General features: G+C 38.6%; 1 protein-coding gene across 5 annotated transcripts in view; it reads left to right on the forward strand.

Annotated features, from left to right (window-relative positions):
* Positions 1-2,018: 2,018 nt before the first annotated feature.
* The window catches only part of FAM135A (family with sequence similarity 135 member A), an 81,457-nt gene continuing 57,782 nt past the window's right edge, over positions 2,019-25,693 (forward strand). For 2 of the 5 annotated variants that reach the window (XM_026844779.1, XM_026844783.1), the window contains exons 1-3: positions 2,022-2,043; positions 3,451-3,536; positions 7,194-7,314. In XM_026844779.1, coding sequence (XP_026700580.1) covers positions 7,238-7,314 — 77 coding nt within the window. In that variant the 5' untranslated portion in view covers positions 2,022-2,043; positions 3,451-3,536; positions 7,194-7,237. Of the gene's footprint in view, positions 2,044-2,801; positions 3,050-3,092; positions 3,298-3,450; positions 3,537-7,193; positions 7,315-25,693 lie in introns of those variants that run through there. The other 3 variants (XR_003397994.1, XM_026844781.1, XM_026844780.1) reach the window with 3 other exon arrangements.

A 25,693-nucleotide genomic window follows, 5' to 3' on the forward strand; every position in this document is an offset into this window, starting at 1 on the left:
TTCTCACTCAGCTAGTACAGGGGATCAAAGTGGGACAACGGGCTGGCTTAATGTGGTAGTACATATCCTGAACTGGTACTGCTTTTCATCAAAATGCTGCGTTTTGCTGGTTCTCACTGAAAAGGCAGTCACATTTGTGCCAGTTATTTCATACCCTTTTAATCATAAATTTTTAATGTAGGTTTTCTTCTGAGGGGAAGTCTTTGTAAAAGGCAAATAAAACATTTGGTTTGCTCATGTTCTGTTTCCTCTTTCTTTGCAAAATACTGTTGAAACCATTGCTCAATTCAGCCTAATGTGGAAGAGGAGAAGGGATCTCAGAGATGAAGATGGTTTTGTTTAGTGTAAATTGGCAGCTGAAGCAGGATGACACTGAAGTTAGTGCCCATACTATACTGGGAGGAAAAACACTTAAGTCAGCTAGCAAGGGGTCTGTTTTGCAGCAGCTGGCCAGTTGCTGTGGATATAGCTTCATCATACCTGTAGGATGTATGATCTTTTGCCTGGTCAAGGGGCCATAAAAGGTAGGGAGTTATTGTGGTGGAGGGAGAAGGACACATCATGAAAGCAAGCTTTCAGCTTTGCTGCTCACAGAACTTTTAATGATAAACTTTTTAATGAGTAATCTTAGAAATAACATGTCATTTGTCAGACAGACAAAGACCAATGCTAGGAAAGAAGGGAATAAGCCTTAATAAATGTTCAGGATTAATTATTGTATCACATACATGATCTATTCATAGGAGAGAAGAAAAGAAATAAATGCAACATATTAATGACTTCCATGCTCAGTGGGAATAATCAAGTTGTCAGCTCGAAGTAGTGAGTATGTTGTTTTTACCAGTGTGCTGCATAGAGAACCAGAGACTGGTGCTAAATTTAAAGCAAAAAGTAGGAAAATTTGAATTTTAATACTTGATTAAGCTGATTGTTTATCTAGCCCATTAAAATGTCACAGATATCTTGCATTAGCTTTGTTAGAAATGGTGAATCAAACCGTGTAATGGCTGGCTGCAAAGTAACCTAGGCTTAAAGAACCAGGCAAGAAGAAAATTGTAATAGTTGAGTTTTGCCCTGAGCCCATGAAATCGGCTCATTGTTTAACTATATTTAAGTAACTCTGGCTATTTACATTCATATAATTATTTACAACTGTGAAGTTTTAAAAATGATTTAATGAATAAATCCTGATAAGAAGCAGTCTATCCCATCTTTTTCTGAGTGGTGGTCATGTTGCCTTTTTTAAATTGGGATAATTAATTGAATAAGGTATCCTAGATATCTCCACTTAAGGTTTTTTGTTTGTTTGTTTGTTTTCTTGTTTTACAACATGGTGATTCTGAAATCCAAAATTAAATTAACATTTCTTTTCTACCCCCTCACCTTTTTAATTATGGAGTGCCAGGGTTTATTTGTAGTGCTGGGAAGCTCTAGTTTTCAAGCAGAACACTGTGATAATGGGTGCTGCACAGCTGCAAAAGGATTTCAAGGCAGGACAAGAAGGTTATGCAGTAGCCCAGGCTTTCTCTGCAAGGGATGCAGAGAGAGGTGAAATGATCAAAATAACAGGCTGTTTCTTTGCAGCACCATGCTGAACTAATACATGCAGTGAGCTATGCTTTTTCAGCCTCACAGTAATTAAAACAAAAGAGGATATTAGCCTGGATGAGTTTTGGCTGTATGCATAGATGGGACATATTTCTAATCACATGCAGAAAAATTTGGCAGGTCTTGTGCATAGTCTTGCCAAAGTCTCTGAGAACCCAGAGAAAACTAAATGAAAAATACTGTCTAAATTTACAGTCATAAATAAAGTAGGTATTAGAAATAGCCTTGCAGGTCAGGTCAAGAACTCTGTTTTCGCCACATTGAATTTTGACTGAATGCTGTGTCCAAGAAACAGCTAAAATTGGAATTGAAGACAGTTCTCAGGTGGGGGGACAAACCTGTGAGTCATCAGCACAGAGATAGATGGTAGTTGAATTTGTGTTGGCAGGTGCTGGATCTCTGAGCATAGAGAAGGAGAGGACAGAGGAAAAAAAGGTCAGGGATGGAGGTGTACAAAGCTCCTACAGCAACTCAGAAGAAAAAAATTGTCTGAGGACTGTTAAATGAGCAGCTAGAAGAAAACTAGAGGAAAAGAAACATTTGTAGAATTCTGTATTTTTACTTTTGACTTCCACTGAGTGTAAAATATTAAATCTAAGGCTAGAATAAGTTCAGCTACTCAGAATTTTGCATGTTTTCTCACTCTTTTAAAAAAGAACTTAGCCTGTGTCATACCAGTTCTCTTTTAAAAATGACTGTGTTGTACTGTTAAACAAATGGAATACGCGACAGTGCCATTTTGGTGTGGCATTACGGTATCAGGATTTTACCAGGGCAGGATTGATAATTTGTGGTATAAAAGATGTAATATCGCACTACATGCACAAGTGATTTCTATTTTTAAAAATTCCGGATAATGTATTTTTTTATGCTCCACTTCCTCTGTTTTCTTCTCTCTGAAGCGAAGTCAAAACCAGTTTAGTTTCACGGCTTGCCTGCACAATCTGTGATAGATTTTGTGTTTGTATTTCTCTAAAGCATACATACAGAAAGGCTGCAAAGCTCCTGAGAAGGGATAACTAAGCATTTTCTTTTCTTTGTGTCCAAAATCTGAAGGTTGTCAGATAAAAGGGAGTCTCTGTGTTTTTTATAGGGTATGTTTTAGAATACCCTAATTGTTTAAGAATACAGGGGAGATAGACAGTTTTAAGGTACTGATTTAGCAGGAGCTTCAAGGAGAGTTTCAGATTAGGTGGCGCTGACCTACCTGTAACATTTATTTTAAGAAAATGTGTTCTTGGTTTTAAGGCTCTACCCTTGTCCACCAACTTTTGTCTCCTGAGGAGAAGGGACACGAGATTTACCGGGAGAATTTAATCTGACCTATTCTTGTAAATTGTCTCCTCCCTGTTATCTGTGTAGGACTGTGTGGGGGCATGAGCTGTATTTGATGACTCAGGCCAGAATATCCTCCTACCTCCTCATTGCTGTGTTGCTGCTGGTGAGCTGAGAGTCTCTCTGGAGATAGGGGAGGCTGTGGGACTGTACTGGGGTGTACTGGAGTCCTTTGGGAACTGGATTTTAGAATTCCTTGGGGAAGATGGGGTAGTTTGGTTGAACATGGCAATGTCAGCTTTGCCAGAGCATGGGCTTCATGAAAAGTTTGGGGTTTTTTTTACTTTAATTTGGAAAAATCAGACTTCTACACTTGCAGAAAGCTAAAAACTGCAATGCAGGAACTGAGGGCAGGTAGGAAAATGCTGGTAGGCAGTATGTGTGTGTTGGAGAGGACATCATAGAGGCTGTTACTAGGACCCAGGAAAAGAGACTGAAGAACATGAGTACTGGAAAGTTGTGGAGACTGCTCTTAGTAAAACACTTGTGTTTTTGTTTATTTTTTAGTTCAAGCAGTATGTTTTTGACAGCAATAGTGAAGAACTGGAAGACTGATCAGTTAACATACTAAAATGGAGTATTTACCAGTGGAGGTAAGATATTCTTTGAATGTACTGCTGTTTTGTTTCTTAGTGTTGTCTTGTAGTTCCCGGCATGAGTAGCCTGATTAATGGCACTGTTACGCAAGTATTTCTCTGAGAACAAAGGTGGTTTGCGAGGTTTCTGTACACCTCTGTCTGTCTTTTCATTTCACTTTCAGGTGCTCTGATGCAGCTGATGTATCCCTAAAATGGTTGATTTAGAAAAAAACATAAGAAACATTTTTTCCGTGATACTCTGTGATCCATTTTGTGTTGTGGCCTCAGAATATATTAGTTTGGATAACTAAAGAAGTGGTGAGCAAGTGAGGAGGCAGCATGGACCAGCCAGGATATGTAGGAGATTTTCCAGCTTGGGAAGTAAATAAACCCCCAGAAGTGTGAAGAAAAGTAAAGTCTTGGCCCTCAGTATAGGATCAAGTGGCATTAACTGACATTTCAACTATTGGAGATGTTTCAGTCTCAGTGCTTTAATATTTTTGAATATTGACATGCTCTTTCGACTGTAAGTGTTAAGTTGCTACCAAAAGTTACAAAACACTCTGTTCTAACCTTTGTATTAGGATATCCTTCTCATTTGTTATCAGATCTCTGATTCATGTTTATTTGCTGAATTAACCTCCTTTGCTCATCTGTAGAGAGCTCCTAGAAGAATCCTCCTGAAGGATTCTTCTGCTTCTTACAGGCAGACAGAATAAACATGCAGTTCAGTAGCTTGGTTTCCGAATGCTAATTATATGCTTTAAAATACAACAATAAACTCTTAAGTATTAAAATGAGTTGTGGATGTTTAATGTCATTGAAGTCTAGCTGTAAATTTGAGTGGGATTATACAAATAAATATTCTACATGAGTTTAATTTTTATATGTTAATCATGCAAAAGCCAATGAAAAAATTTAAAGACATTTTCCAAGTTTATGTTTCTCCTTTAAAATATTTAATCACCGCATAACACTTCCTATTATATAGTTTAAAGAATGCTGTTTTCTTTTACACTGATATGAAAAACTTTGACAGAAAAGTAGTGTTTTGGTTTATGTCGGCCCAGGGCAATGAATTGCTCCCCTTCACCCAGGTTAAGGTGCATGTGGAACAAACTGATGCTTGGCAGAGAAAAAGCCATCCTCAAAGGTCAGCTGATAGACTGCAATCCCAGGTACCTGCGGTGGCATGCAGCACTGCTTTCTGGATGCACCATTTGTGAACTGTGGCTCAATATTACTGGTTTTGCAGTTGGTACTGGAGCAAGGCATGGGTGCCACTTTTCCAAACACCATTGGTGATTGAGCAGGGACTGTGTTACTGGGTTAAAACACGTGGTGCTGTGTCATGCAGGCCTGAGATTGCTGGGCCCTGTGTTTGATCTGCAGAGATTGCCAGCCCAGGCAATTTTTATTGGGTTGGCTGGGGATGCTAAATCAGCTCAACAGCAGAGGGAGGGAGCGGCCCCAGCTAGAACCATGTTAGTCACAATAGAAATACCACAAGTTCACTGGACAGCCCTTCTGGCAGTAATGCAAGATGTGGCTCTCCTGACTTTTTTTGTTGAATTAACTAATTCATAGACTGGGCCTTCAAACTTATTTAATTGGACTAGTTCTGGATTGTTCTGAATTTTCCTACTGGGGACTTGAGGGTCCCTGAAGCATTTGGCAGTTACTTCTTGGCCCAACAACTCCTGCAGAAACAGTTTTCCCTTCTCTTAGTGGAGGCAAACTGTTCAGGGACATAGTGCCACTCACTGTGTTGGGGTGTCAGAGGTGTGTGATGTCTTCCTTCCTTGAAAATGTAGCTTCACCAGAATGCAAACTGGACGAGACTGCCCCATGGCGTCCTTTGTCTAAGTCCTTTCACTTTTTCCTGAGTGTTTTAAACTGCGCTCCTTTCTGAGGTATGAGACAGCTTCATCATAGGTTTTATACACAGCCCACAGGGTTTGTTGACCAGCGGCTAAGGGTCATGGTGGGTCTAGTTCTCTGTATCTCTGCTCAGTGGCAGGTCAGGTTCCATTTGGAGAAGACAGCTTGTGTTCTGGCAGGTGGTGCACATGTGATAATGCAGTATGGCAACACCAGAGAATTAGAGTGCAGAACTTCTTGATTCTAGCTTTAAAGACCCCTATACAGTCATACAAAGCCGTGGATGAGCAAATTGTTGCAAAGCCTCTGTAAGGTTATCAGTGACAGTCCTAATGCTGCATAGTGTAGCATAACTTGTGGCATCATTCAGTTAATCTGTTAAAGTCCCTTGACTGAAATTCTAATGATCACAGGATTTTTAGACAAGCCAAGTTAATAGCATCATCTAGATTCTGTAGCTTTGATCTGGCAGTAAGAGCCCTTGATCTGAATTTTTCATATTGCCATAACTCAGCTTCAGAAGCAAAATTCCTCTTACGCTGTCCCTGTTATTTCAGTAACATACTGTTTCTGTGTTTTTGTAAAGTGGGTGCAGAGTCCTTGTATTGGCTGTTAAACCAAGGTCAGAATTAACTTGTTTATAGTTAGAGATCTACACCTGTGCTGTGGTGCTTGAAGTGTTCCAGCTCCTATAGAGTGAGTGCAGAAAGGTAAATCTTATCTTGAGTCATATGCCAAGATAATTTAGTTGGTAGGCTAGAAGTAGCCCCTAAAGGTAACTTTGCTTTCAGGTGACTGATACCTGCTGTGGTGATGAATTTTTTTTCCTGCCAGCTAGTCCGTTTCAGTCTCAGCAGTACTGACTTGCTGCTTCACAAACACCCAAATGCATGTTCAAAATTTTAGAAACAAAAACCATATTCCATTCAAACTTCAGCCAGGCTAGCATTTTTACGTTTACTACTTCTGCATTAGACCTAGAAGATGGACTAAGATACATGAAGGATAGTCTGGTTTAGGTTTTCAGTTTGCTTATTCTTTACAGGAACTAGGAAGCTTGGAGACAAGTGTTTAACAAAATAGACTACACTTTCTGCAGTCTATTTTAATAATCTAGTTGATCATGTTGAAGGAAAAACAGCAGAACTTGGTAAAGCCTGTAGGATTTAATTTAAGTATCAGCAGGCAGTTGTGAATTAGCAGGAAGGTGACAGTCTGTGGTTGCGAAGAAGACAGTAAGAATGAACAGTTTACTACTAAAAAGATTGACTAAAACCAGGCGTGTTGTACACCTTAACTCCTGCCTTCCCTCTAGACTCTCTTCATTTAAAGTCCTGTGTGACCTGGTCAAACACTTCCTCTGCATTGTTTGGCCACTCAGTAATTCAGCTGTCCTTGTCCTCACGTCAGAGTTGAGGAACTGCTGCCTGCACGGTCATTCTGCTTCAACAAGGGCTGGAAGCAGACCATGCTCTTTTTCTCCTTGTCAGCAGTGTTTTTCCCTCTCCAGCCAAGTACGAGAGCAGAGCTGCAGTGTGTAGGTATCAGTAAGTGCCAGGATTGTATTATGCTGATGGTGTGTTGTGATACTTCTCTGATAACATTTGATTCCTTTACAACAAAGATAGAAGTTATTGTAGGAGGATTTGGTAAATCCTATATTCTTGTCTACCTCAAGGCCTATATATTTAAGGAAGCTTTGCAAAATTGTGTATAATGTCCTTTTTGAGGACCAGATAGGCATTATCCTCAGCTTGTGTTCTAAAAAGTTTGTTTTCTGTTTGTTTTCAGTAACTAAGGTGCTGACAAGTTTTGACTTCTTCATCCTCATAAACATGAGTGAAGTTCAGGCTATGGTAGAATTCTCCGTGGAGCTCCACAAATTCTTCAATGTGGATTTGTTTCAAAGAGGGTAGGTAGTGCGTTCTTTTCAAACTTTACTGTGATGGACAGTTGATGTTGGAAGGATTTTAATGGGTATTATCATGTAGCATTGCTTCATGTATTATTGACTATTTTTATAGTGACTTGAAAAAATTTATTTATTGGAAAGGCCTATACTTTCTAGGAATTAAAATTAAATACTCAAATAATTTGACCTAAAGTTGTAATAAAATATTTTTTATCTAATTGGAGAAGAGGGAAGCTCTATAGATTTGAAAGGTAGATTATATTCTTATCCCAGCCTTTACCCTTTCATATCTTAATTTCTGTAATCCCTTTTGTTTGAAATATGATAGGTGTTTCTCTTGAATCTTTTAAAAATATTGTTCCCCCAATTAATTTACTCATTTATCAATTTGGCAATGGAGAACTTCAGCTTCTCCCCTCCTCATACTGTGCTGTGCCTCCACAGTTACAGAAGACTCTATACAGCCTCATTAGAGCGTCCTCACCTCCTCTTACTCCACATGGTCTCTGTAGAAGACTTTTTCACATTCCTTTAATTTGATATTACTTGATTGCCCCCAAATTACATTTTAAGGTCCTCCTTTTCCATGGCTACATAGGAAATAATCCTTTTTAGCTTATTTTCATGTTATTAAAGCTTATTGGTTGTCTTGCATTGTGGTACATTGCCCTTCTGTCAGTCTTCTAAGAGACTACAGTAAAAATACATCAGTGTTATAGTTCTTACAACATTTGTTTTAGATAAATCTGTTTGAGGCTGTGCCAGTGTTCACAAACAAGGAACAATATATATCAAGGTTGATTTATGATAGCCCCTTTTTCCAAAACATTGTAGAATAACCTTCCTTAGAAACATTTTAGTAATAAGAAAATATATTCTTGCGTTTGACCTTGTCGTAATTGGAAGCAATTTGGGGGAATTACTGTTTTTGGTAGGGTTGGTGTTTGTTTGTTTGTTTGTTTGGCTTTTTTTTTTTTTCTTTGATGGGTTGATTTAATGAAGGTAAAGTAATGGGGAAATTTCATTGCTTTCGGATGCATGTAATTCCTTCACCTTGTATTATACCCACCCTGAGGTGGGTATTTTGGGGAAGAGTGATATAGAAGAAAGGTAAAATTGGGAAGGAGCTCAGGAGAGAGAGACATAAAACACTGTTATAAAAAAAAAAATGCTAGCTAACTAGCCTCTATCTTTGCCATGTTGTTGTTATTTTTAATCTAAATTTTAGGAAAACTAGCTTTTCTCTAAATTTGACCTGAAGCTGCTTCTGACAGAAGCAATTACCCATTATGCTTGCTACCATTTGCTGTCAAAGTTTATGCAACAAACTGTATATGTCCCCTATTTAAGGAAAATTGCAATTCCACTCTTGATTGGAAGAGGAGGATTAAGGAAGGCTTAAGAGGTCTGGGTGAACACTGAGAATATTCTAATTGCTTCAACAAAAAAGCACAGTCTGTTGAACTGTAGCCTTTTTAAATCTCTGAAATTGGTGGGGAAGGAGAGGGTAGAATATGGCAGCATGTTAACACTGATAGAGAAGAGCCTGAAGAGAAGAAAGTCTTTTGGTTGTATTAACCTTACCATTCATATGATTCCTCAGAAAGGTAGTTGGGAAGCAAAACACAGCAGTATAATTACTAGTGCTCTACTTGGCGTGTTTCTTTCTAGCTTATTCTTTAAAAAGCAGTAAATTCACAGGGCAAGTTCAGAGAGGTGGAATGCTACCTTAATGAGAAAAGTGATATGAGTAGATACTGCCTCTCTGGTTTCAAGCTGAACCTTCAACTGTGGGTACATTCCAGTAGAAAGCAATGTTGGAAAGGAGGGGGAGCTTCCAGAATAATTCGAAAGACTGAGTAATGTGAAAACTGCAATAATTTCTGTCAGTTTGGATAAGTTCTAGTATTTTTCTAGGGAACTGTCTTTGTATTTGTTGAAGCTAGGATGTAATATTTACATTGCCAGAGGAACTCTTGGATGATGGATTGAATCAACAGAAAAGCACATCTTTAGTTTCAGAGTTAGCTTCCTGGTTTTGAGCTACCACTGTAGTTAGTATGGTTTCTCTCACCAAAAGTAAGGTATAGAATTGATTGTATTCTGGGTTTGGGTTTGTGTGCCTTCAAGCCTACCCAGCTTAGCATGCCTGTCTCATGGTGTTTGAAGCATAATTACCTGAGTTGTATAAAATAGTGTCAGCTATTGCAAGTAATCACATCAAGCTGATCAAGCTCCTTCATAAAACTTAGATTTTTATCCAAACTGTTTGGTTGGAGAGTGAGACCAGATTGTCACTCTTGATTATTGGACACATCATAACTTCCAGCCTAAATTTCCTTCTGATCAGTTTACAGCTGTTTTTAACACCTTTGTCCTATGCTTTGAATAACTCTTACTAGTCTGAGTGTTCACCATGATGTATTTTTAAATGTCAGTCTTTTGTCTCTTTTACTAAATATGAACTGAATCAGTATGGTCATTGGAATTTGTGGCACATTCCCTACCCCTCTTTCTGTAGAGTCCCCATATCCCAATATCCAATCAAAATCATTATTATCTCTTCCTGGGTTTATAACTGTTTGAAAAAATCTGCCAGCTATTGCATCCAACTGTAGCAAGCTTTCTTGGATCTGTATGTGTAGTGACAATATTGCCAGAAGCACTTAGGACTGTGTTTAAACTAACAATAATTTGGAAATGAATTACTAGAAGCAGTGTTGACGTCCCTCTACCTATGTGGTTCCAGGGTTACTTTGGACTAGATTTAATCTTGTCCTATGGACCAGACGTTTTGCATTGTGAGTGTATCTTGAAGTTGTTCATACCAGTAATTGGTTCAGACTTTTTTGTCCCAGACCTTTTTGAAGTGCATTTTGTGACATGTAGATCAGAGCCTGTGGTTTAGCTTTCTTCAGGAGACATCTAGGTTATATATGTGGAAAGCTCTCAGTGAACTGAACCAGCATGCAGCAAACTGGGATCACTGAGGAAAGTGCCTCAAAACCACTCTGCTGATTAAACCAGTCAGTAGTGCAGACTCAGCCAAAATTTCTCATAGTATTTCACTCGAGGTCAGATTTACCTGAAGGGTCCTCTAATGAACTCACTATTACAACCATGTTATTCTCCTAACTGACCCTTTAAAGCAGAATCTTTATTTTCTGTACTTTTAGATAACTTGTTATTTCAAGTGGAGGAGAAATACACAGAGCAGACTGTAATACATGAGACTTGTCTGTATGTGTGGCTCCCTGCTCCTCATCTGGTTCGAGAAAGGCTGTTCCTATGTCTGTGGTGATTCTGGTGGTTAGTGTCTTCTGAAAGTTGTCCTGTAACTGTAAGTTGCAGAAGTATGTACTATAGTTAAATAATAATTAAGTAACATCTTTATCTAATACAGCTATTAATTTTATTTTCTTACAACTCTGTGCCACTTGCTTAAAACCCAGCTTGCGCCAGGTAGCTCTGTTGGTTTATTTTAATCTGTTGTTAAATTCAAATAATGCTTCACATAATTTTCCTTTTTGAATTAGTGGGATGTGATGATTGGAATTTTTTCCCGAACAGTGATGGATATGTGAGTTTGTATGACAAAATGAATAAAAGAAATGCAGTTGTTTGGGACCTCTGAGAATGATGGTCTGAGATAGCAAGGCTTCAAGCTGTTTTTTCATCTCAGCTCATAAAAGCTCCAGTACGATTTGGGCTGTGTAGTGCTGACCTTTATAAATACAAAGGGAAATATAACATAGCTTGAGTGAGATATGGACTGCAGAAGTGGAGAATGAATTGAGTGGAAAACTGGTTGAATGATTGGGCTAAGATCTGTTGTCAGGGATGCAAAGTCCAACTTGCAGCTGATGACTAATGGCAACTCTTGTGGATTGATACTGGGTCAGTAGTTTAGTGTTTTGATTAAGAACCTAGACAGAGTGCCTTCTCAGCAAATTTTTGAATGATAACAGATTGCAGGGAATGGTTAGATACCCCGGAGAACAAAGATGCTCTTTGGAGTTATCTAGCCAAACTGGAGAAGTGGGCTGTTAGGAATCTCATCAAGTTAAGGGCAAATGCAAAGTCCTCCACATGGGGTTGAATAACCCTGTAATGTCAGTGCAGGCTGGGGGCCAGCTGGCTAGAAAGAACCTTTGCAAAAAAAGCACCTGGGGGTCCTGGTGGACATAAGTTAAACATGAGCCATCAGGGTGTTGTGGGAGAAGGTGGCCAGTTGCATACCAAGCTGTAGTAGCCAGAGTGTAGGAGCAGACATAGTCTGGAAAAGCAAGGTCTCCATCCTTCCTGTGTTACGCTGCCTGACTCCTACCACCAGCTTAGCTGTGCTGTCAGGCTGTATTTCCCACTTACTCAGTTTTCAAACCAGGATACTTGTCTCTTCATACTAATTTTCCTCTTGGAAAAATTTGCAAAATAAGTGCTCAGTACATTTATATTTTTTGCAAAAATATTGTCTCATATACTTGAGAACTATGAGAGATACAGGGTTTCTCTGTTGTAAGAGTTACTGACCAGAGTCTGGGATTTCTGGACATGTATGATCAGTTTAATATTACTTTCTGTGCTGGAGATTGGGAAAAGTTTTGTTGTTTGGTTTTTTGTTTTTTGTTTTCCTCTTTGGCCAGTATCTTTGGACGAAAGCTGTTTCCTGAAATCATTTATTTGCCACACTGACAAATACTGCATCTGTGTCACTGTGCTTCTCCTATTAATGTTTCCATTCAAATGTTGTCTCTTATTTCTCTAAGTCCTTTAGCATAAGGACTCTTCTCTGTTTGCACAACAGACAGCTAGTTAATTTATTACATTTATTACTGAAAGCCCTATTCTGCCTACTTATAATAATCATTAATAAGAATAACCTTTTAAAACTTTGTCAACAAGCTTGTTCCAGGGAACTGAAATGACAGTCAGTTTCAGATGTAGAACAGATGACAGTGTTCTCTTGAAACATTTTCAAATGCACTTAGAGCTTTGCATGTTTGTTTTTTCTAGCGGTGGTGATATCAGCTCTAGATGGACAGTTAGAATATATGATGTCCTGGTAATGTGATTTTGACCTATCTTCTCTTGATGTTTAAAAGTTTGTGTGGGTAGGAGGTTGAGGAACACCAGTGGCAATTATACACTGTTCGTAACAGAAGCTCAGGGTGTTTACTTATAACATGGTCTACCCCTGCTACTGCCTCCTGTTGAATATGAATTTTATTTACAGTGGTGTTCTTCAGAAGACATTGTTACTGTAAGAGCAACTTATCGCTTACTGACTTTTCTGCTGCAGACTGGATTCTTCCCGTCCACATTTACTTGTGTGTTTTGTATGTATCAGCATCCTCAACTGAGATATAGATGTACTGAACATTTCTGAATTCAAATAACTTGTTATTGAATGTGACACAGTGCTTTGTAGTACTGTTTATGTTGTGGTGTTCCACCTCTGACCAAGTGATGAATCTTGATGTCTAACTTGGAATAGTTATGCCTTTCCTGTTGGTAGCAAGAGAAGTTTCCTAGTAACCCTCAGTTGTGAAAAGATGAGGTTTTCATCTGTGAAATGGCAAATATAATGAGCTAAAGAAACTTAGTGTAGTTAGTTTAGTGTAGCGTACACATTGCTGCAAGATCTGTTTTGAAAACAACTTTAGTCTACGTTTTCCCTCTGTCTGTGCATTCTCATAATCCTGATGTTAAATTCTTACTTTGTCACTAATCATTAGTTATTTTGTCATTGCATGCACACACAACTGGCTGAAGCTGGATTTAGACAGTTTTCAATATTAATATCTCTATGTGCGTGCTTTATCTGTTTTTTTTCGGTAGCAGTTTTGTTTGTGAAGTAGAATATCAGGTGTTTCATTATGCATTTAAGAAACATAACTTGGTTATTTTAGTCAAGTATAAAGTTAAGTAGGTTGTGAACAGTGCAAGTAAAATAAATATTAACAGTAGTTCTTTATTATAGCTGCAGGTTTACGTTTGTGCTCAGTGTGTTTAGTTATCTGACTGTTTTGGGTTAAAAGATTCTTGTAAAAGCACATCAAGAGTTTACATTAGTAATATAAGTCTACCACACTTATTAAAGTGTTTTTCCTTTATGAATTCTGGTTAACAGATGGAAGAAGAGTACTAAATACCTTCCACAAAAGAGACTTCAGTGGATTCTAACGTAAAAACCATTTTTGGCATCTGAAATGAGGTTATTGGTAAGATTTCAGTAGCACTAAGTTGATTCTGAAACTAAGTCCCACTGAACGTCAAAGGAATTTAAGCTTCAGAGACTACTGGAAATTTAGCCTTACGGTATTCTTCTGTTCCATAGATCTATGTTTTTTTTCATGTGCAGATACTGATGTGTCTGAGCAGCACTGACATTTTATATTTCTGTGTGTGGTTGTGTAATGTGGCATAAAAGAAAATACACTGAATCAGAGTATGAATTTTAACGAATCTTACTATGATTACACAGTAATTTCATGAGAAATAATGCAGTATATGAAAAGTTGTATTTTTTTTCTGGATCCAGTGAGTTGTCTGTATTAGTTTTATAATCTATTAACAGGTAGTTAAAATCTGAAGAGTACACTTTTAGTAGGACCACTTTTATTTTTCCTGGCTACATCAGGAGTGAAAAAGCTTTGTCCTTAAATAAAGAAGTTGCCTCTGCTAATGTTTCGTGTTGTCAGCATATGATCAAATAACAATCTCTTAATGGACAAAGAACATTCAGACTCACCTGTTTGATTTTCTTTTTAATTCATACAGCCTAGTCATACTTATGTTTTCAAACTACGTTTCTGTATGACATAGCTTTCTGGAAAAAAGTGTTGTGAATTATTCTGACATGTAGCTTATCTTCTGAAGTATTGCACTGTGATCTTTACATAATGTAATACAGTCCTTACAAAGGGAGAAGCAAACTGTCAAATTTGTCTGATGCTTGCAAGATAAGCTCTGTTCTTCAGCTTACGGTTTTACAGTAATACAAATAGCAGTAGTGCAGGTTTAAGATTTGGAGGGCTGGGCTTTAAATTCAAGGGAATGGTATATCTAGGAAAAACAACACAAATAATTTTCTTTTGGTTTTATTTTTATTTTTTAAAAGTGGATCAGTTTCTGACTCTAGTTCAACTGTGGATGCACACTTAGAAGTCCAGTTTGCTCTGACACAAGAATGGGTAAGAGTGGGAATGAGCAGTGGGGGAATCATATCTTAAATCGGGTATTGCTTCAGAAGTTAAAAGTCAATATAATCAAATATCCCATTAACCCTTCTGATGCAGGATGTCTGAGACACCAATGACATTAACAGTTTGATGTACCTTTGAGTTAGCTGAGAAATTAAGGCTTTTGAAGTATACACTGCCTTAGCTACTATGTGAGTGGAACTGAAGACATAGGGAGGTTGTACTGCTTGTCTTCAGATACCTGCATTAGGAGACTTCTTGCCACACAAGGAAGCCTATCTAGAGGTCACCTAGAGCTGTTGTAAATTGGACTTCTCCTCTGACACCTAGGGAATCCATCCCCTCTCCCCATGTTCATTCCTGGAAGAATAGCCTCCAATTTAAGAAACTAAATCAGATCCTGAAGCTACCTGGTTTAGGTACATATTCTGATGTGTAAAGATTTCTTCAATCATTATTCAGAGAGGTATAGCTGACAGTTAGTAATTGTAGTTGTCCCGGAAGTATGTTGTATAAAAACTTTGGTGTGTTGGGTTTTTCCTGCATACCCCCCATATAGGTTCAAAAAAATAACCTTAAATTTTGTCAGATGCTGGTGATTTACACATTGCATATTCTAGACTACTCAGATACTGAGTACAAACTTCAGATCACCTGAATTTTGTTCAGATTTTAGCTTTTAGACCCATGTAGTACTTTTGGAAATTTTAAACATCATAACTTTTGCTATTGAAATTGTCATTTTGCAATTGAAAATATTTTGTCAACTCAGAATTAAAGCTGTCTAATGTCATTCCATACCCTTCAGGCATTGAATCTGGCAAAATTCTGGGTTTTTTAACACCAAAATTTGAAGAGCTCAGATGCATACTTAGGACACCTTGTCTTGCTGGAGCCTGACAGCACTGAGATAGGCACAGCTATTTCGTGTGCAAGCAAGTTTATATGTAATTCTTATATGGTTTATGTCATTTGTGCTCCTCTGAGGACTCTATTTTGGGGGGGGTATGTAATTCCTTCTTTCTTTATGCAATCAAAGATGTGTCTTGTGTATGTAAGACCAGGTACCATTTCACATTGCAAAGTAAAAACTGTATATGAGTATGCCTTGCCATGAAGACTGTCAGAAGAAACATGATCAGTGAGTTTATTGAGGGAGTAAGTGACAGTGTAAGACAGTATTGAGTATAAAAGGATGTTCTCTAGAGAAGGCCCATTTCTTTATCTGTAGAACAGTATAGCTAGCTTCTGTCTGTAGTATGACAGTAGAATGGGAGTAGGTGTTAAAGACATCAGAATAATGTTTTTTTGAATATGTACCTTCTCTTTGTAAATCAGTTTTTCTGAGTTCAGTGTTCTGGAATGGCATGTGACAGCAGTAGCAGTTTTAATTTTGCATTAAATACATGTTTAGTCATTAAAATTGCTAATTTTGAGACTCTTTAATGGGTTAGCACACTTTTCTGCAGAAGCATGTAGCTTCTGCATAGGCTTACAGTTCAGATCTGTCCCTGTGTGGTGGTAGCAAAAAACAGAGACAGATTCATCATTCCGAAGTGTTCTTCCCTATTTATGTGAGTTTGGTTAATACACATAATAGTTACAGCAGAAAGGTGATTATGTTAGTTCTTTGGGTTAGTTTACCATCCATAGCCACCTGGAGGGAGGGAGATAGAAAGATGCTCATTCCATGTTCCAAAGTCTTCACTGCCTTGTGGTATGACAGAAGTTCCTGGTATAGTGTTTTTTTGTGTCTCTTCTGCTGCACATACATCTAATCATACCTTTATGTATACCTGCATCTGTAATCACAACAGCGGTTTACTGGATCATCACACACTTCAGAAAGCATATAGCTTTATCTGAATGTGGAACCAGGCGTAGTCCCACCACCAAACTCAGATTTGCCCCCTCCACTTGAGTCAAGTGCTCTCTCCAAAATACCTTCCTCTTTCACTCCTTAAACTTCCTGCCAATTACAGTACTCTATATAAAGTAACTTCTCAGATTTTGGGACTTTTAAATCTTATTTCACCCCCCTCCACTTGTTCTTCCTTTCCCATATTCTCTCTCAGTTGGCAGGGAAAAGAAGCTCAAGACACCTCCAAAGAGTTAGCGGCCCTCCAGACTGGACCATCATGTTCATGTTTATCCATAAATAACTTCACAAAGTTTTAAAATTGCTTTTAAAATGTGTGTTTCTCCAAAAAGATGATGATTACAGTACACTAAGTGATCAAGACTTCTGCTGCTACTCATTGTGTATTTTCATGTGTTTTTAATGCAAGAAGTAACTTCCAGACTATCAGAGGTGCCCAGACTGGGGAAAAAAACAGAAGTACTTTTTCACCTGTGCCAGTTTCTGTGATATGGATGGTTGTGTAACTGTCTGAGCACTGGTTTTAGTGGAGGGAGAGGATGAGAAAGTGCACCCAGCATGTCTCACTGTATGAATTTGTAGTTGGCTTGAGCCAGTACAACTATATGCATCTGCCAAAAGGTGTGATATGCATGGTCTTCTGTTTTGTTTGTTCTTCAGTCATGCAGTTCTGTGGTCAATAAAAAAACTTGCTTTTGTCAGCAGTGTAGTTGGAGGGTGGGTTAAGCTGGCAGGAACACTTGGCTAAGGGTATAGATGTTACAGGTAGGGAGATCTATGGGATAGCAGCTGACTGAACAGGGTGGTCCTGCTTCTAGTGCTTCATGTGTGCCTGCACTAATGCTCTTTCAGTTTACGGTTGGTCAACTCAAGGTGGTAAGCCATCAGAAAAATAAAAAATCACAGGGTGTGGTTCTGGTCTTGCCAGTTTATCTCCCTGGCATGCATCAGGATCAGATATTGTCAGTGCTGGTGCAACAGAGTCTAAAACACACAGGAGGAATGGGGTCCCTAATTCTGTCATCAACAAGCTTTTTGGATTGCTTTAACTGTAATGTTGGACCACATCCTAAGAGAAATGTCTGTAAAAGTTCCAACCTCCATATTAGGAAGACATCTCTTTAACAGGAGAGGCCATTATGTCACTATGATCTGCTGAGTGAGAGCAGCCCAGAGATTAGTGTGTTTTGAAAGAAAACCTCTGTTTGAACTTCTGCATTCATCTCAGTTGGCATCCCTGCCCCTAGGATACAGAATTATGACAGATGTCAGGTATGTCAATTCTGATTTCCCTAAGCTCTCATGTAGAGATACAGAGCTTGCCCAGCAATGCCAGTTAGCAGTTTCCACTGCCTTTTCTGCTGGCTGCTTTGTGCCACTGCACTGCCCTGTCAGCTGTGCTGGCTGAGCTGCTGTAGCAGCCCGCTCTAAGTTGAGCGGCTGAATTGGTTCAGTTTGCAGAACTGCTCTGCAAGTAGTGCATTGGTGTAACTGAGGAAGGGGACAGTGTATTGCAGCAGAGGGGCAGGATTGAGTGCCTGGGAGGACAGTGCAGAAGAAAAATGGAAAAACTCCTTAAAATTGATTTCTTGCAAAAATCCTTGTATTGTAAAAGTATAGTCTCATTTTCAAGACATTATTCTTGGTATTTTCTTACTATGAGGAGGGGCAGGATTTCCCAGATACCAGTTTGCATGTGTGACAAAGAGAAGGACTTGGACAAGTGGTATTTGCTGGGGAAAGGGCTCTGATTGCCCCCAGAATGCCGAGTCCCTTTCTGTAGGTCAGCTCTGAAAGATGGAAGGAGGAGATGATAGAAAGGTGAGTTTGCAGACATCTAGAGCAGCAGAGACTGCCAGTTCCCAGCTCCCCAAGGAGAACTTGGATTTTTCTTCAGTGGGCTTTGCAGATCCCAGTTTACAGGGAGCTGTGGTGGGAGGTCAGCCTCATTAGGGGAACACAAGGATTCAGATACTCATGCCCATGGAAAGACAGAGGCTCCTCAGTGCATGCATACAGTATATACTATCACTTTGATCATCTCTGCATTTCAGTCGTATTGCTGTAGTTAGTGCTTCTTCTATGGAATTTTTCCCCATTCCACATCATGCTGTTCGGTCCTCAATTTTCATCTTGTAGTATTCTTGCATGCCTTCCCTTCAGCAATTTGTTTCCTACCTTTCCTGAATACATTCCTGCATGCAATTTATTTCAAATTGTTTTGGATAATGTTTAAAGTTTTCTGACATGCTTATTACAGTTTCCTGAAAACAAGCCTTTGACAAAATGTAGACTTCAGAAAAATAATAAATTTTTGTTTTGTTTGCTTAATTTCTTAGACTTGTTGAACAGATTCAGTGGGCACTGTGTGTCTTCAGGGCATCCAGCTTGTGGAACCTGGCAGGAGAAAAAGGGGTTTGGATACTTAGTGTGTTTGTGCCCATGTAATTTGTTTAGTTTATTTAAACTGGCATCAGAAGGTTAACTCTTGGGAGTTTTAACTTTGTTCTTCTAAGGGTATATTTGCTGCCATGTACTAGATGGGGTAAGTGTTAGGAGACCAGAAATATTTTTGCCATAGGAAGGTGGCTCTACTGTGGCAAAAATAAACAGTCTATTCAAGAACAGCAACTTTTTGCTTTTTATGAAAGGGGAGGAAGTAGAGTGTTTTGGAGTCTCTTGCTTTCAAATCTTGAATGTTCACCTTACTCCTTGACATCTGTGAGTTTTTAGGATCACCTTAATAAGAATGTGAATTTTGGAATTTGGAGAAACAGGTCTTCTGCTGCTAACTTTTCATAACTTGCTTGTACCATTCTGGTAATAGTCTCTGAGAGTATTCCTTGAGAAATGCATTAATAATGAATACAGTACACAGTGAGCAGCTTCACTTCTGTCAATCCTTTCAGACTTGAAACTCTCGAAGATGAGGGAAAAAAAAACCTGCAGGAAGTGGCAGTACAATTTCACATTATTTCTGAGCATGGAGACCCGCCAGTAGCTCAACCTGACCTCAGCCCATGTCATGTCACTGAAGGGAATGGTCGCCCTTTCTCCCCTGGCTGTGTGGTCTTGCCTTCCGTAATAGCCCCTACTAGATTCTTTTTTTCCCTTTCTAGGTAGATGAGTGTGTTGATCTGATTTACCATACAGTTGCTGGAACATGAAAACTTGTTTGAGGAGGAGCAAAAACATGTGAAAGGGGTTTTGAACTGCAAATTGCTCCTACTTATGGCAACACTGTTTTAAGCTGACTTAAATGAATCATGAAACTGTGCCTTGCTTGAAGGAAAAAGGATAGATGCTTCTGATTCTAAAAGACTATTTTTCTTTTTTAGTGTCCTAATAACATCTAAGAGCAGTATGTTATATTTGAAACTATAGTGATTCAATTTAAAAAATTGAACTAGAGGAGCTAATGTGACTTCCCTGAATGACGTAGCTTTCTACAGGGGAAAAAAAAATGAAGATGTTGGTGAATGATAAGAGGGATGACCTTTATTTGATATATCTTACATAGGACACAACAGATCATATGGGCATTTTTGTCATGATTTTTTGCAACAGTTTCCTTTGTGGTACCTGAATTTCCATCTCTGGTTAAATGTATGATGTATTTGCTATTAAAACAGAGATTGCCTTTCATTAAAATCAGCTGAAAAGTGAATTGTAAGGCTTGTACACTTCATTACTGACAGATGAGAGGAACAGAATTGCACAGCTGCAAAACTTAAAAAATTTGAAAGACTAGTAAATGCTAGAAAATGAGTTGTCAGACTTGTCTTGTGGTCTCCCATCTGTTGTGTTTGCTAAACCTTGATTTCAAAATTAACATGTTGTTATGTGTCTGAGTGAAAACTGCTGCTTGTTTGCAAGGGGTGGAACTTTATTGTGACCCTGGTTACCAGGAAAACCCAACATCCCACACCTTTATCCCCAGAAAACAGAAGCATTCAAGCCACTCAGTGATTTAACGCTTGTGGTATGTCATTTGCGAAGCTAGTATGTTGAATGGAGAAGTGAAATGATAAATACTTTCAAGCTAAATAAACAGAGTTTAAAAGTTGTTATATAAGAGAATATGGGAAATCATTAACCCTGAAGATGAGCTTCACAGAGCTGGTCCAATTTAAGGATGCAAGGTAATTTAGTATGATTTCTTTCTTGTTCCCTTCCATAATAACAGGAAATGAAAGAGGAACTAAAATTATAAACATGGACTAGTATAAGTTAAGATATATTTGATTAGGTAAGAGCTAATCTAGTATTCTGTGTTTATATGGCTCTTTAAAAAAAACAATACTTATTTGAGAGTATTCCCCTTTCAAGTTTTAAAATAAATGTTCATAACCACTGTAGGAATTCTGCCTGAGTGTGCCTGTGGTAAGAATGTGGAGGAAAGGCTTTTGTAGTAATAAGGTAAAATCCCCAGCTGCATCTACTTTCCCCTGTCTTCTGTACTTAATCCTGTTTCATAACAAACTGCTGTGACTTATTCGAGGTATTAGTCTCCCAAATAATTCTCATCAAACTTTTGGTCTAATAACTGTTTAGTTTATATATATAATTGTCAGAAGTAATGTGTGCCATAGATATGTGAGGTACTTTTAAAAAGTAATTCACTTTCAGGGAAACTTGCTTTCAGATAAATGGGAACCTTTTATCTCTTTCTTGTAAGTTTTCCCTTTGTTTTATTTATTTTAATAAAAATATGTTAGCCAGCTGGGAAATACCTGAATTTTTCATAGAAGAGATTGATAAAAGATATTAAAGTCTTTTGGGCACAGTAATTTTCCTGCTATTGAAGTATCTGAATTAGAATTTGTTAAATGAGATAAACCCAACAATTATTGCCGAGTGTAATCTCATATTGGTCCATATTAAAGTATTTATTACAAAGTGATTGCAAGATAAGATTTTATTTGTTTGTGTCCTATACCTGTATTAAAGCCCTGTAACTAGTTTGGTGATCATTTGGTAGTCTGTAGATCCCAGCTGGGTTTGGTAGCATTAAATTTTTATAGATGATACTGCCATTTCTCCTGGTACGGAAAATTAAGGAACAGGCTAACCAGTTGTTGTCTCTTTTTACATTTGTCACTTTGAGAAACAGCATTTTACTGCCTGTGTTTTATTATGTGTCTTTTTATATTCTCTTATTGCTGTTCCCATACACCTTATTTTACTCCCTTCCTGATTTTCCTCTTTGATCCGTACTTGTGTGCCTTTGCCTGGATTGTTTTTTTGCAGAATAGTTATGAGGTTACCAAAAAAATTCTGACTAATCTCTGGTCATGTTTAAAATAGAGTATTTATGTTCCATGATCATTTGAAGTGCTTGAAATGTCGGAAGCATGCTCAGATTGCCTCGAAAAGTGCATGTATGCTGGCATTGGTTGGTACAGACTTGTGACTGGTTGTGTGAAATGCTAAATATCTTTAGTGCTTTTAAAATGGATTTTTATAAATCCATGAAAGAACTAATAATATAGGGTCTCTGCAGTAGCAAGAGGCTTAGCTTGTAGGACAGAGGGAATGTTAAACAGAAATAAAAGAACATTCTCTCCTGTTGGATTCTTTCAACTTTTTGCTGACTCAGCCTCTCACCGCAGCAGGAGTTTCTGTGAGCACAGGCTTGCTTTTGTGGGAAGAGGTGTGATTTGTAGAAGATCTGTAGAAGACACAGCTCTGCCAGGGTCAGTCTGACGTAGCCAGTACAATGTCATTGATGCCTCCAGAGCTGCTGCTTCTTCAAGAGACTCGCTCCTCTGTCCTTTTTCTCACAGTTCCTTATTTCAGTGCCACACTCAGTATTTACAAAGCTGTGCTGCATCCCCCGCACAGTTTCCCCATGCACTAAATGGAGCATGCTTGCCTGAGCCACTGCTCACCTTGGAAGGAGTCTTAGTGGTGGTCTGCAATGGAGGGTGTGTTTTCAACAGGGCCTTGCGTTCAGTAGAACCCAAGAGCTCTCCCGAGGTTTTGTGTATTGCAGGGTCACGATTGTTTCTTCTTTTGGTGAACCTGCAGGTGGCCTAGTGTGTGTGTGGATTTTGCAGTCCACGATGTTAAATGCTTGCTCCTGTTAATGTGACTGAGTGCATTTAAGTGTTCGGTGACTGCACTGGGACTCAGAGAGGAGGAAAGGTCTGACACTGCTGTGCGCATTTCTGCCTTTCCTCTGCCTGGCGAGAGGAACTGCAGAACAGTTTCACCTCAGTGATGAATTGCATTATGAAGCTTTTTCAGGATGTACTTTTCCCTTGGAATGTACTTCAGCTGGCAAAGTGTCTTTTCAAGTAAATGTTCATGCAGCTATCTCTGTAAAAGCACATATGCTTTTTTAATGCATGAGATTTATATTTTTTTAAAATAAAGGTTATCCCTTATGACTGCCTATGCAGACATTACTGCCTGTGGTTCCATGTGAGAGCATGAAAAAGAAAGATAACCATTACTTTCTACATTTCCTGTTTTATTGGTAGCAAGATAAATTCTGGTTATTGATAAACCTACTTCCTGATCAGATTATAAATTACATTTTTCAACAAATGTAATGAAAAAAACTTAATTATGCCCATGTAAATTATGATCCCAGTGAAAAAAGAAACCTGACAGTTTTTCTGTGTTGGAAAGCATTTTCTGGCGCATGTCAGATTTTGAATATTTGAGATTTTAATGCAGGGTAAGATTTTGAATATTTGAGATTTTAATGATGGATAAGATTTAATCTTTCATACAGGGTGGACAGTAGAGGTCTCCTCTTCCTACAGGAGAGCAGTAATTCTAGATATCTTTTTCAGAAGACCTTTACTTACAAGATCTGTAGTAAGGACACTAAGCTCCAGATATCCTTGAACCTTTCAATAGTGTGATTAAGGATTTGCATGATTACATTGAGGATAAATGAGATAAATTGACATTAACAAGTACGTGCATTTATTTACTGAAGAGAGGCTGTGTAGACTGGAATTGGCAGAAATCTCCTGATTATTTATAAGCTCTCCAATGGTGACTCTGGCTTTGCTTATGTATGCTGTCTCAGTAAACATCTCAAATATTTAGGCTATCTAGCACATTGTGAAACAAATGCAAAGGTACCTCTTGGAGCATGGGTGTGGAACTGTTTTAGGACAAAGCTTTTAAGCAATGCAACCAGAGAAAGAGATCTGGTGTTCATCCTCAACCTCATGTCTGTGGCCAAGATAAGTAAAGGTAAATGCTGGAAGCATTTAGAGAGGGATAGGTTGGCAAATTCTCAGAGGCAGTGTTAATAGATTTTTTTTTTTTTCCCTCAAGTCTATGACATTGGAAATTTAATAGGAACTGGAAGGTGCTGCCTTTCAGAGAAATCAGCAAATCAGCTGCTGAGAAGTGTCTTGCCTGTGTACAGGCAAGAATGTCTTCCTGAGTTTAGAGCCAGAAAAGCCAGGAGCTGGAATATGCTCCATTTGCAGGTGTATCTCCAACAGGTTTTGCATACCAGGTCCCAACCATGCGCACTTCTCGCTTTGTTGCCTTTCAGATATCATGCTGTAAATGGCTGAATCCTGTTTTATAGGTTTCCTTTAACCTCTGGAATCATAGACTGATTCAGGATGGAAGGGATAGTAGCATGTCATATAGTCCACGCACCTGCTGAAAGCAGGGTCAGCACTCCATCCAAACCATGTTGCTTGGAGCTCTGTCCCTTCAGGTCTTGAAAGCTTCCATAGGTGGAGATTCCACAGCTTAACTGGACAACCTGTTCCAATGCTTAAGTATCCTTAAGACTGTTTCAAGTCTCAGTTTACTCAGTCTCCATTTGGAGACTGTCCTTCAAATCACTCTTACATCAGTAACATGAAGGTCAAGCAGTTGCAACTTGCTCATTGTCCTGACAAAATGGTGCTAGAGACTCAGTCAAAATCTTTTCTTTGTGTGGTGCCAGACCTTCATCCAACTGTCGGTCTGCTTTTCATCCCGGATCTATTCCCTGCACTGCCTGTGCTGCAGTGACTCACATTAAGACTCTACTTCATTAGCTGCTGTTGTAGCCTAGGCTTTTAAAGTGCCAAACCATAGTCGCATAATCAAAGATGATCCAAATGCATCTCGATGAATTATCAGGTGGTGCTTCTAAACATCATGGCATAGTTTCTTAGGGTAATTTGGCAACTACTGCATAGCAGGTTCTTGCTTCCGATCCATTATTTAGTGCTTTTTTCCATCATATTGTAAATTGATGGTATTTCTATTGTTTGTTTTTAATCTGTTTATGAATACCCAGCTATCCTGCTTCAGCTAATGGAGTAAAAAGTCGCAAAAGGCCCTTACACTGATGGATGCTGCTGTTTTCATGGGTGATTAATGTGTGTTCTTACAATATACCACCTTTCTATATACCATTGATTTTCTTCTAAACAGGGAGAGTAGCTTTAAAGCATCTTTGTCAAAATATTTCTGACTTCTTTTGTTGTATGAAAAATGTAACCCTTAATAATCTGGAAATGGTGTTTATTTAATGCAGTCAAAAAAGAGATTAACACAGATTTTTTTCAAATTGTTCTTAAAAAATCTTCACCAAAAATATCACTACTAATCTAAGCTTTAAGGACCCCAACACTTTTCTGGAATCTTAATGCTAACTGCAGAGCCCCTGTCTGTTATCAGTAAGGCATTTTTCCAGGTTGTCATCAGAGTCAGGACTTGAGAAGGAGACTTGATCCTGGTGCAGAGTCAGTTCATGTATTCCTCTGTCATGTTACTGGGACTTCCAGGTGCATGCTGGAGAAAATGCTCTTTACCAGGGTGGGGCGTGTGAATTTTACTGACTTTGTTTTAGCACAGGTCGTGCCACTGAGATGTTTGTACCATGTTTTCTGTTCCTGTGGGCTTCAGGAAGGTGTTTTAGTATAGACACACTGATGGATCCAAACTGTCATACCCTCTGAAAAGTTGTAGCACTAAGCCTGGAACTGCCTGATTTAGGTTTGCATAAGCCATCTCTTGGAAGATGCTGGAATGAGGTTTAAAGCGTTGGTAGACCCAACCTACTTCATCTATTTGGGCACATCTACTGTTGCATCAGTGGCATGCTCTGTAGCATTGTTGTTGACTGGGATTTTCCACTACCCAGGATAATTTATTCTCTTGTTACATAAGATAATGGAGAGCTGATTGTATTCTGATCTTAGTTACATAGTATTTTAACGGTATTTGTGATAATTGAATGTGATGTGTGAGTAACAAGTTATTGATACTGAATTGTTAAATGGAGGCCCAAACAGATACAATAGAATAGATCGGGTTTATGGGT

Source organism: Athene cunicularia (genome assembly GCF_003259725.1).
Source record: "Athene cunicularia isolate RWA chromosome 3 unlocalized genomic scaffold, athCun1 chr3_part1, whole genome shotgun sequence".
In the NCBI taxonomy this organism is placed as follows: domain Eukaryota; kingdom Metazoa; phylum Chordata; class Aves; order Strigiformes; family Strigidae; genus Athene; species Athene cunicularia.